The sequence below is a fragment of the Myotis davidii genome, unplaced genomic scaffold, assembly GCF_000327345.1.
Source record: "Myotis davidii unplaced genomic scaffold, ASM32734v1 scaffold111, whole genome shotgun sequence".
Lineage (NCBI taxonomy): Eukaryota > Metazoa > Chordata > Mammalia > Chiroptera > Vespertilionidae > Myotis > Myotis davidii.
Window position 1 is genome coordinate 656,822 of NW_006284347.1, and position 12,404 is coordinate 669,225.

General features: G+C 42.0%; 1 protein-coding gene across 2 annotated transcripts in view; it reads left to right on the top strand.

Annotated features, from left to right (window-relative positions):
* The window catches only part of CACNA1D (calcium voltage-gated channel subunit alpha1 D), a 306,783-nt gene that overhangs the window by 141,519 nt on the left and 152,860 nt on the right, over window positions 1–12,404 (top strand). For both annotated transcript variants that reach the window (XM_015571127.1, XM_006754674.2), the window contains exon 5: window positions 9,462–9,604. In XM_015571127.1, coding sequence (XP_015426613.1) covers window positions 9,462–9,604 — 143 coding nt within the window. The remainder of the gene's footprint in view (window positions 1–9,461; window positions 9,605–12,404) is intronic.

A 12,404-nucleotide genomic window follows, 5' to 3' on the forward strand; every position in this document is an offset into this window, starting at 1 on the left:
TTTTGGGGGAGATGTTTGTTTGGAAAATGGGAGGCGGGAGGGACAGAACTGCGTCTTTTGAGGAAATGTGGTTACTCCTCTGTGCTGGTGATTGCAGCCAGACCTGTCAGGAGTTCTTTGAAGACTGGTGATGCTGCTGGCAATCTCCAGGCAGAACTGGTTTGAAACGCTCTCATGGTTTTGCCCTGTACAGTGTGGTTCAATGGTCATAGCGTCAGTCCATGCACCAAAGGGTTGAGGGTTCTATTCCCAGTCAAGGGCACATACCCAGGTTGCAACTTTGACCCCCAGCCCCGGTCAGGGCACATTGTGGGAGGCAACCAATCGATGTGTCTCTGACATTGATGGTTCTCTCTCTCTTTCCCCTCCCTCCCACCCTTTCACTCTCTCTAGAAATCAATGGAAAAAATATCCTCAGGTGAGGACAAAAATAAAGAAAAAAGAAAAGAAAAGAAATCTCTCATGGTTTTTACTCGTGCTTTCAGAAACGGCTATAGCAGGAAGTCTAAGCTCCTGATGTGAGAGGGTTCATCTTACAGGGCCTCTGGCTTCCACAAATAGGCCAGCCCTACTGGTGATTTGAGTCAAATGTGTAGAGCTCTTATATTTAGCACCCTGTTAAATTTTTTTTAAAAAAAACTCAGAATAGTAAAAAAGTAATAAATCCTTATAGCAGTGAGGTACTCTGCTGTTTAACATCCCTTGAGCAAAGCTATTAATTCTTTCTGCTGACTTGTGGGGAAAAACTTTGGCATGCTGCTATCCCATTTTAAATAACAAAACAAGTGTCTGAATAATATCAGATATCTGGCATGAAATGAAATAAGCCAGAAAATGCAGAGAGGCAGGCATTATCCCGAAATCCTGTCACAGGAAGAAGACACCAACAGTTTTATTTAAAGGAAAATGGTAAAATGAAAATCAGTGGCCTGTGTTACTCTGGTCCTTCCACACCTGGAAATGTGGCCAGCAAGAGAAAAACGAATCAGTGTCAGAGTAATGCTGGATCTTTGGACCAAATACCCACACGGAAAAAAACTAGATCCCATCGCTGAGTCTTCGTTACCCAGCTACAAAATGGGTTGCTCCTAAAATTACATTTGGTCTTAGAGAGAGAGACTGTTAAATGACCTCTCTGTTTTCATCGTTATGACTTGTTCAGTTACCTTTTATAGTTGAGCAAGATAATTTATCTTTTGGATTATTCTTTTATTATGAAACCTTTGGCTTTTTATGGGAGACTAACCTAGTTGGATAGTGGGAGAGTGGGAAAACTTTTGAGCCTCTAATTTCAAACCTTTGAAGTTAAAATGGGATCCGCAATGGTGGCCCAGTGGGATAATTAGACTTGTGGGAAAAAAGTTAGCTTTTGCAAAACTCACCATAGTATATTGGCATCTAAGGTATGACAGCCAAGGTAGTGCAGCTAAAATGAATAGGTGATAGATGTGTATCATACCTTCCTGTATCTGGTGAGCTTTCACAGGAATGGCTAGCAGGAACCTTGCCAGTCTCTTGATTCTGGAATAATCTTGCTGTGCCTCTCCTGGCCCTGGAGGATGGAGATTCTTAGCTCCATTTCTTTGTCCCTACCCTTCAGTTACCTTGGCTTTCTGCCTGGAGACATTTTTCAGGCTGTAGTACAGCACAGAGAGGGAACCAGGTACAGAGTGGTGGTCTCGTTAAGTTGAGACAGAAACAAGAGGTCAGGGAGGCTGAGGTGGCTAAAATTTGAGAGGCCTAGTGTGGAAGGGGAGGGAGCTATTCAGATAAAGAGCTCTATAAATATGCCTTGGGGTCCTCTTGAGTTTTGACTGAATGTTCAGCAACAATTACGTGGGGTGATATTCTGTGAGTCCAGGCAAAGAACACTGTTAGGGAACACCAACCAGTGTGGAAAGATGTCATTGAACACCCTGGAACGTCAGTAGAGACTCCATAGGGACATTAGTATTGGGGATAAACTAGCTCCAGGCAGGGGTTGACAAACTATGGCCAACAGGCCAAATCCAGCCTGCCACTGATTTTTGTAAATAAGGTTTTATTATAACAGTGTCATATATTTGTTCACAGAGTTGAATTGAGTAGTTTAGATCCACAGTGTTTACAATACAGGATGGGGGAAAAAGTAGGTTTACAGTTGTGAATATGTGAAACACGGAGCTTATTCTTGGGTTATTACTTATTAATTATTGTATTATTGTCCATATGAACAAGTGTAAACTGACTTTTGCCCCACCCTGTACTTGCTATCTGGCCCCTTGTGAAATAAATTTGCCAGCCTCTGCTGCAGAGTAAGGACTACCTGAAACCCTTACTGATAATGTTTGGAAAAAAGCCTAAAAAGGAGAAAACTGATATTCAAGTAACCTAACTGCCCACTAAAGAAAACGCCACACTCTTTAAAAGAAGACAACAAAATCCAGACATTTTACAATGTCTAGCATCCAGCCAAATGTCACTAGGCACCTGAAGAACTGTGGCCCATAACCAGGAGGAAATTCCATCAATAGAAACAGACCTGGAAATGACAGAGAGGATGGAATTCGTAGAGAATTATTTTACAGAACTTTAAAAATAGCTATTATAAATATGCTTATGGATTTAAAGGAATGAATGACTATAGTGATGGAAGATGGGACAATATAAAAAAAAAAACCAAATGGGATTTTGAGAGCTGACAAATATCTGAAATGAAAGTTCTCTGGATTGGCTTAATAGCAGGTTAGACACAATAGAAGAAAAAATATCAAGGATCACGAAGACATTGCAGTAACACAAAGAGTAATGATGGATACAAATATGAATACACCTGGTGACTCGTGGGACAATATCAAATGCTTTAGCATACATAGATTTGGCATCCCAGAAGAGAGGAGATGGAGGGGAGACAGCAAAAAATATTTTAAGGAATGGCTCCAACTTTTCTAAATGCGATAAAAAATATAAACTAAAAAAATCCAAGAAATTCAAGCAAAATAAGCATGAAGAAAGCTACATCAAGGCACTTTATAATCATAATTGAATTGCTCAAGACCAAAGAGGAAATCTTAAAAGCAGTTGGAGAAAAAAGATGCTATAGACTTTTTGTAAGCAACTATGCAAGCCAGCAAGCACTACAGTGACATCTTTAAAGTGCTAGGTAAGCTAATTTTTTTATTCAGTGAAGAGATCTCCAAATTGAAATAAAAAAAAACAACAACTGCAAAACTTTTTCAGACAAACCATAGCTGAGAATTCATCACCAGTAGATCTGCATCTCAACAAATGTTAAAGGAATATCTTCACACTGAAGGAAAATGGCACCAGAAAGAAATGTGGACCTACAAAAAGGAATAAAGAGTGTCAGAAAGGGTAATTATCTAGATAAATATTAAAACACATTTCTCATTTTAAAATCTCTTTAAAATTAATTTATTATTCAAAGCATAAAGAATAACAATGTATTATGGGGTTTATAGCTTCTATAAAAGTAAGATACATAATAGTACAAAGGGCAGGAACAAGGAAAAAGAGCCATATACTACTGCAAAGTGCTTGTATGGTAGGTGAAGTGACAAAATATTATTTGAAGGTAGACTGTGATAAGTTAAAGATGTATATTGTAAACCCTGGAGTGTGGGCCAGCAAACTTCAGCCCACAGACCAAATCTGGTTTACTGCCATTCCCTCCTCCCCAGACATTGACAAGTGTCTGTTTGCTTTAATAGATAAAATTTTATCTATTATAAATTTATTATCTGACAATGTCTGTTTGCTTTAATAGATAAAATTTTATTGGAAGACTGTCACGTTCATTCATGTCTATGGCTATTTGGTGTTAGGATGGCAAAGTTGAGTAGTTGTGACAGAGACTCTATGGCCTACAAATCCTACAAGAGATACTCTCTGGCACTTTAGAGAAGTTTTCTGCTGACATTTGTTCTAAAGGGGCCACTAGAAAAATAATGAGATATAACTAGCAGGCGTGTATTGGAGGAGATTAAATGTTTTTTGTTTGTTTTTAAAAAAGCTCAACCCAAAAAAGACAGAGAAAGAAAAACTAACAATGGACAGAGCGATAGAAAAGAAATAACAAGATGGTAGATTTAAACCCAGATTTATAAACTCTTATTAGAACCCAGAGTTTATCAGGTTTTATATGTTAAAAAGTTCCCACTCTATAGTGTCTATAAAAACTACTTTAAATATAAAGACACAAGGAATTTTAAAGTAAAAGGACAGAAAAATATATAAAATGCAAAAACTAAGAAAAGCCTGAGTGGCAATATTAATATCCAACAATGTAGACTTAAAAACAAGGGATATGATCAAGAATAAAGAGAGAAATTTCATAATAATAAAGGTCGTCCTTTAATCTCAGAAGATGTAATAATCCTAAGATTATATGTGCCTAATAACAGAGCTTGAAAATACACAAAGACAAAACTGATAGACCTGAAAGGAGGAATAGACAAATCTACAGTTGTAATTGTACATTTTAATACCCTTGAGGAGTGTTGATAGAACATGTAGACAGAAAATCACTATGGACACAGGGAGGTTTGGACAGTACCATCAATCAACTTGACTTGATTGACATTTTTAGAACATCCCACCAACAAGAGTAGAATACACATTCTTTTCACAGGCACATGGAGTATTAACCAAGAGAGACATATCTGGGGACATAAAACAGGTCTGAGTGTATTTAAAAGGATGAAAATCAAACAAAATTATGTTTTCTGAATGATTTAGCAATGTTTCTGGGTAAAAGGTCAGTATGAAAAAAACTCTGAGAATTTCTATGTAATAGTCATGAACTATTGGAAAATGAAAATTTAAAGACTGCTATTTACTGTTGCATTAACAAACATGAAATATGTAGGGATAGTGCATTGAAATGACTAAACCTTTCTGAGAAACTAAAGAAGACCTAAATAAATGGAATGAAGTACAGTGTCATAGATTAGAAAAAACCATATTGTTAGGATATCAGTTCTTAAATTAAGCTACAGAGTGAATCCTAATCTAAATCCCAGCAAGATTGTTATATAGATTGACAAATTTATTTGAAAATTTAAATGGAAATTAGAGAGGCTCTAGAGTAGCTAAAGACATATTTAAGAACAAAGCTAGAACCTGATTTTAAGGCTTATTGTAAAACTACAGTAAGTAGTCAGGACTGTGATATTGACATAAGGAGTAGACATCAAGTTCAATGGAACAGAATAGAGTCTTGAAATAGACTCATAAAATTGGTTTTATTTTTATTATTTTTAAAATTTATTTTTATTGATTTCAGAGAGAAATGGAGAGGGAGAGAGAGATAGAAACAACAATGAGAGAGAATCATTGATCAGCTGCCTCCTGCATGCCCCATACTGGAGATGGGGCCCGCAATCCAGGCATGTGCCCTGACCAGGAATCGAACTGTGACCTCCTGGTTCATAGGTTGATGCTCGACCACTGAGCACACCAGGCCAAAAGCAATTCTTCTCCCCCCCCCGCCCCCCCATAAAATTGGTTTTAGACAAAGGTTCCTTGATCATTCAGTGGGTTGAGGAAGCTGTTTTCAGCAAATGGTGCTGGAACAACCATTTCCCCCGTATATAAGAAAAGAAGACTCTATTCTTACCTCATACTGCACATAGATGCTATATTAACAGATCCTAGACCTAGATGTGAAAGTTAAAACTATAAAATGTTTAGGAGAAAATCTTTATGACCTTAGGGAAGGCAGAGATTTCTTTGGACACAAAAAGCACTAGCCATAAAAGAAATCATTGAAAATTTGGACCTTATCAAAAGTGAAAACTTTTCTTCAAAAGACAGTGTGAAGAAAATGAAAAAGTTATGCACCAATTGGGGGGAAAAAATCGCAGCACATACTGATTAAAGATTTGTATTTAGAATATATAAAGAACTCTTATAACTCAATAGTAAGAAGACAACCCAGTACATTAATGGGCAAAAGATTTGAACAGATCTTCACAAAAGAAGGTATGTAAATGGTCACCAAGCATCTGAAAAGATGTTCATCATTAGTAATTAGAGAAATGCAAATTAAAGCCACAAGGACAGCATTTTCATACCCAATAGTATTACTGAATGTAAAAAGATGGACACTACCAAATGTTAACCAAGATATGGAGCAACTGAAACTCATACACTGCTTGTAGGAATGGAAAATGGCACCATCATTTTGGAAAAGTTTGCCAATTTCTTACAATATTAATCAGATACTTAACCATATGACCATATTACCAGTATTATTAGTAGGCACTTAGTCAAGATAAGGGAAAATACATATTCACAAAGAGACTTTATTTCATAATAGAGAAAAGGTGGTGGAAACAACCCAAATATCTCTCAACAGGTGAATGGGTAAGTCATTGTGGTATCACTCAACAATAAAAAGAAATGAACTGCTGATTAATGTAACAACTTGGATGACTCTCAAAAACATGGTGAGCAAAAGAAGATAAACAAAAAAGAACAAGCTGTATGGTTCTGTTTATATAAGATTCAAGAAAAGGGAAAAAGCCCCAACTGATAATCAGCCAACCGCTACCCAAGGCTGTGCTTAGGGGGAGGAAGACTACAACAGGCGTGAGAGAACTTTTGGAGATACTGGATGTTTTGATTGTGGGGTCATTACTTAGGCTTATACTTTTGTCAAAACATGCCATTATATGCTTAAAATGGTTGTATTTTATTATAACTTAGCAGCTATAACATTGTTTTTGAAAAAGTAAAATTTCAAGGAAGTTGAAGTATTAGAACTGGAATTGGTCTTTTTTTCCATTAAATATGAAAAACTTTAGAACATTACAATATTCTTCTAAAATATGTACTAAACTGTAGTCAAAGAGTGGAAGAAAAGTTTAAAAGGGTGAGAAATTAAATGTCTTCATTGGAATCAAATTCCTACTCCCTAAAGTTTCCACCTACAAACTGTATCTCAGTCCAATGGATTTTCCATTCCAAGTCAGCCCTGACCCGCTTTTGTCAAGATTCCTAGTAACAGAGAATTGGGAAAGGAATTGATATGTCTAAAATGTGGCCATAGGAGGACTCAGTGGGTCTACCAGAGCTGATACTGTACCCTGTCTAGGAACGCTTGATCTGAGCCACAGTTATCCCAGACCTCTGATTTTTTTCAATGAGCAGAGCATTCAGGCTCTTCATGTAAGCTTTGTGAAGAGGGATGTGCAGTGCTCATTCTGGTGCTTCTGACTCGAGTCAGGTTAGGTAGCTGCTTGCCTTTTTTCTCCTGTCCTAGGGTACATTATTTTTAATGTTTTTTTTTTTAATTGATTTTTAGACAGAGAAGGAGGATGGGGCTTGGGGAAAGGGCGGGGGGAGATATCCAGATGTGAGAGAAACAGCACTTGCTGCCTCCTGCATGCCACCTACTAGGGATCAAGCCCACAACCCAGGCAAGTCCCCTGACCAGGAGTAGAACTGGGGACCTTTTGGTGCATGGGATGGCACTCAACCAACTGAGCCACACAGGCCAGAGCTTGGGGAAAACTTTTAATAATAATCTAATATCAAATACTTTTCCTCATGTCCTTATCTCTTTAGGCACATGGTACATTTTTTTTGGTTGGGGGTGGTGTTGAAGGGAGTAGAATCACAAAATATTAGGATGGGAACGGTGTGGGGCTCTGGATGACTTAATCCCATTTTCTCATTTTACACAGAGGAAACTGAAGCCCAGGGAAGGTGAGGGACTTTTTTAATGCCTCCTAGCTCACCGGAAGGAAGCCAGCCCCAACCCCTGACCACTTCCACTCATGGCTGTCTGGAAACAGCAGCCAGCTTCCCTCTCAGACTCAGCTTCCTCTAGTGGGAGAGGGACATTATTCACCTGTTTTCAAGGACATTGCTGAAGAACAGGGGATAAGGGACCACACAGTGTACATTGCAAAACACTGGCACTTGAAAGCGATCTTAAGTCACTACCTGCATAAATTACTTGCCTAACCCTTTGGGATGAAAATTCCTGTGGCTGCCACATTTCAGAAAAGTTTGAGGTTTTCTTTCTTCCCCTTTCTTTCTTTGTTTTTGTGAAGCTGTAAACTTATTTGGAGGGAGACTTTGAACTTTAGCCTTGCTGCAGGGGGTTACAGTCATTAAAAAACTATGCTAATGAGAGAAACCTGTCATCTGAAGCTTTGAAAAGGTTGAGACTGACTCAGTTCGCCCCTGCCCGCCTGGGTTCATTGCTAATTGCTGCAGTGTTACTAAAACAAACGACTGGACTTTAAGTGCCCGGAATGGCATGTCTGTGCCGGGTCAGGGCTGCACTTCAGACCACCCTGTGTTTTATGGACGCGGTGTCTTGGCCATCCAGAGGCGTGCCCGTGGGGGCCGAGTTTCTGCTTTGGCTGCTAATTAAACTTTAGAAACCTTTTCTTTGTTGCTCGGCCAGTCATTCCCACAATCTGATTGGCCGGAGTTGATTCTATTTGAAATGGGCAAATTTATATTTATTCTGAAAAAACAAGCAGCAATTCCAAAGAATAAATGTTTATTTGAAAGAGCAAAAGTAACCGTCAAATGAGCAGATCGCTTGGAAACAGCTTTATCCGAAAAACCTTCGGAGAGTAGGAAAAAATTTGTCGTGGCTGCCAGATACAATGTTATTCACATTTCAAAAGAGAAGTGCTGGTCTTCATACCTCAGGTTGCTGCGGTTGGCCTTTGCACAGCTCCCTGGCCTCTGGTTTACATCATTCCGCTCACGTCCCATTGAGGGTGGAGGTGGGATATTGGCAAGCATATCGATGAAGATGTGGGACTTCAAAGTCAATATTCATACATTGAATTATTCATCAAATATTTTTGAGCACCTCTTACATATCAGGAACTGTTTCCTAGAAGAGACGCAATGAACAAATGAACAGCACAGGCTAAAATTCCTTGCCCTGTGGAACCTACATCCTCATGGGGCCAACATACCTGGATCCATGCGTTCGTTCTGCCACTGGTTTTGTGAACTTGGGCACGTCCCTTGCTCCCAGGAAGTTTGTTCCCTCAGCTGTAAAATGGTGTTAATAATAATTGCTACTGCAGAACGGTTGGTGAGGATGAATGAGATCATGTACGTAAAGTAGGCAGCACCTGGTGAGTGCTCGGAAATGGCAGCCGTTAGGATTATTGTTGCCGTTATTCCTATGGGGCAATTTCCTTTGTCATCGTTGGACCCCAGTGAGCCCCCTGTGCCATGCTGGTGGACTTGCCTGAGGATGTTTCCTTGGTAGGGAAATGGGAGATCATTCCCTGACCCAAATCATGTTAGACACAGGGGTCACCGTCCGGGGTCACAGCCTGGTTCCTGCGTTGGCCTTGCTTTCCCTTTATAAGCAGCAGCCACGCAGAATTAGCCCTTGTTCAGAAATAACTACTGCTGTCATCCTGTTTTGCTTCCCTGGGTGACAGACTCTAACGTTTCTTCCTCTCTTCTTCTTTCAGGTTGTTTAGTGTAATTTTGGAACAATTAACCAAAGAAACAGAAGGCGGTAACCACTCCGGTGGCAAATCAGGAGGCTTTGACGTCAAAGCCCTCCGCGCCTTTCGGGTGTTACGGCCACTGCGACTAGTGTCAGGAGTGCCCAGTAAGCACGCTTTGTTCCCTACAGCCGGGTCTTGTTGGTTTGTCCCTTCTGGGTGGGTCTCAGGCATGTGAGCCGAGGGCTGCAGGTGAGCTGCGGTGGCCCCGGCCCAGGCTCTGCGGGCGACCTGGAGGCCTTCGCTGGTTGCAGTGCACTTCGGCTTGTGTTGTCACTGGATCCCGTGACAGCCCCGAAAGGTGCTGGCAGCCATGTGCCATCCCGACTTTGTAAAAGGGGAGATGGAGCAAGTGGTGGCATGAGGCCTGAGTACAGGCTTCCTGACTCAAGTCTGGTTTCCTTCTGCGACAGCACCCTGGCCGTCACCTCCTCCGAAAGTGGTGGCTTATCCAGGGCTCCACTCCCGGCCTCTCTTCAATGTGAGGAGTGACGGGGGCTGCACTTCCAAAAACTTGGCTCTCTACACTTAGGGACTGTGCCTGGCCCGCTCTGGGGAAGAGGCGAATGCTTTCGTGCCCTTCCCCACCCCTCCCCTGTAAGGAGGGCAGGCTAGAACCTGCTGGAAGGTGGTTTAAAGACTGGGGATAGTGCAGGGAGAGCCCAGCACGAAGTCTGGAGCACAAGGAGACCCTCAGGGTGAGAAGTGTCATCGCTGTGCACTTGGCGACGCTGCCTGTGTGTGCCAGGCCCTCGTGTGCTGCCTGCTGCAGCCCAGGCCAGGCTGAGTGCCACCTGAGTGGGAACAGATGTCCTGTCTGTGCCCTGGCCGGGAGCGCAGGCTGCTGCTTCCGTAAGGGGTGTGGGGTGTGCCTCCCTGGGCCCTGTTCCTGACGGGACACCCCCTCCCCTGCTGGGGACCTCAGAGGGTAGGTGTCCTAGCACCTTTCCCAGGACTTGGGCGGGAGGATCGGGCCTGCAGGCCGTGCCTGTGTTCCACCCTCGGAAAGCCGTCAGAAGGACACAGACCATGGTCTGGCTCCTCCAGCAAGTCTCTGCGAGTTTTTATTAAACCTGTTGGCGCTCAGAACGCACCAGAAATTCTCTGGAAGAAAACACCATTTCCAAATTTAACATTTTAAAATATAGGAAGTGGTGTTTTATGTGTACTTGTTTTTCCAGATGGTTCATTTATTTTCATTGAAAAAGATCAGCACAAGTCAAAACCACAGAACTGTCTGGAAGCAATTGAGAAAAATAGGAATATCTTGGAAATGACTGGCTCTGTTAGGGTGGAACATGGTTACATGAGAAGTTCAGTGAGCAAACACGTTCTTTCAGATGTAGTTGTTACAGCTTAATCTAATTTCCAAGTAACCGTGACAAGGGAGCCTGCCTGCGTGTGTTCTGAGGCTTGCGTGCACGGTGGTGAGAACTCGGCACTTACTCGGCCAGGTCTGGCTCCCTTGCCTCGTGAGCTTGTCACTAAATGACTAGTCCAGTGCCCCCACAGCCTCTCAAGAACCAGTGCTAAACTGTGTTTTCCCCCAAAAATACCACTATGAAACTTGGCCAAGGTCTGCATCACGTTCTCCTGGGGATCAGCAGGGAGAAAGGGACCTGAGTCTTGTGTGAGAAATTTTCAGCCGTATTTTAACCGCCCTGGAGGGAACACCCAAGCCTCTCATCAGACCCAATGGGCTTTGGGGAGAGGGGTTGGGGGCTCTGGCTCATGCTGTTTCCCATGCTGGTTGGCATCTGTGGCCCAGTGATTTCTTCTCGAGTACCTGAAATTGTTAAAGAGGCCTGAGAAAGTGTGGCTGTTGACACTTATCTGGGAAATGTCTAGTCATTTCTAAAGAGAATTGAGACTGTCCTGTAAGACAGGATTCTGTGTGTGTGTGTGTGTGTGTGTGTGTGTGTGTGTGTGTGAATGTATTTATCCAGTGGAAGGTAAAAAAAAATGCATGTTTCAGAAGAGAGTAGTTCAGACATCTGGGGAGCCCTTAGCCACCCACACGCAGTTAACTGATGAGTGTTTATCGGAATCCCAGCCCATCGAAGTGGGAAAGATCCCTAGAGCACATCCGCCCAACAGCATCACCTTTACATGAGGAAGCCGAGGCCCGCCAAGGGGTAGTGACCTGTTCAGGTTCCTGTAGCCAGTGGGTGGCCAACAGGCCAGACTCACAGTCTCCCAGTTCCTGGTGTTCTTTCCACGTCACCCCTCTGCCTCCGTGATCAGAGCCCCCGTGAGCTCTGTACACATCGACAATATACAAAGGAGCTTAATGCCACATAAAAGTGTACAATTCACCTTGAGATACAGCTTCATTATCTCACAAATGTGGCCACTCTGAAGTACAGTAGAGCCTTAAATATGAACATATTCGTGAAACACATGGCTCACTGCCGTGGAATTGAGAAGAACTAACTGCTGAATGGTGATTTGGGATGGCCTATCCACATCTAAAAAATAAACCACAAAAAAACCCCTATCCGATTGGATTAAAGCAGCAGTTTTCTTTCCCACTCTGTTCTTTCTAGAAGGTGGAAACATTAGCAATCATCTTAGTGATCATTTTCCCCAAAAGAAACCATTTGAGCACTTAAACATGCAAAGGCAGTACCTAGGATTTGGGTCATAATGAGGGTCTTGGAAAGATGGGCTCCTTGTGAGTCTGAAATCCTCTGATTAATCTTCCCTCCCAACCAGTCCCCCACCCCTTTCCCATCTTTCTTATTGCTGGTAAGTGTTCTTCTCTCTACTTGGCGTGTTCTGATTTCTAACTTAATTCTAGCATCTCAGTTTACATTCCTTCATTCTTTGAGTATGTATTGGGAGAGTGAGAGGATATTAGAAAAGGGCTGTCTGAATGAGGTGAGACAGTGGGGAGGGGAAGGGAAA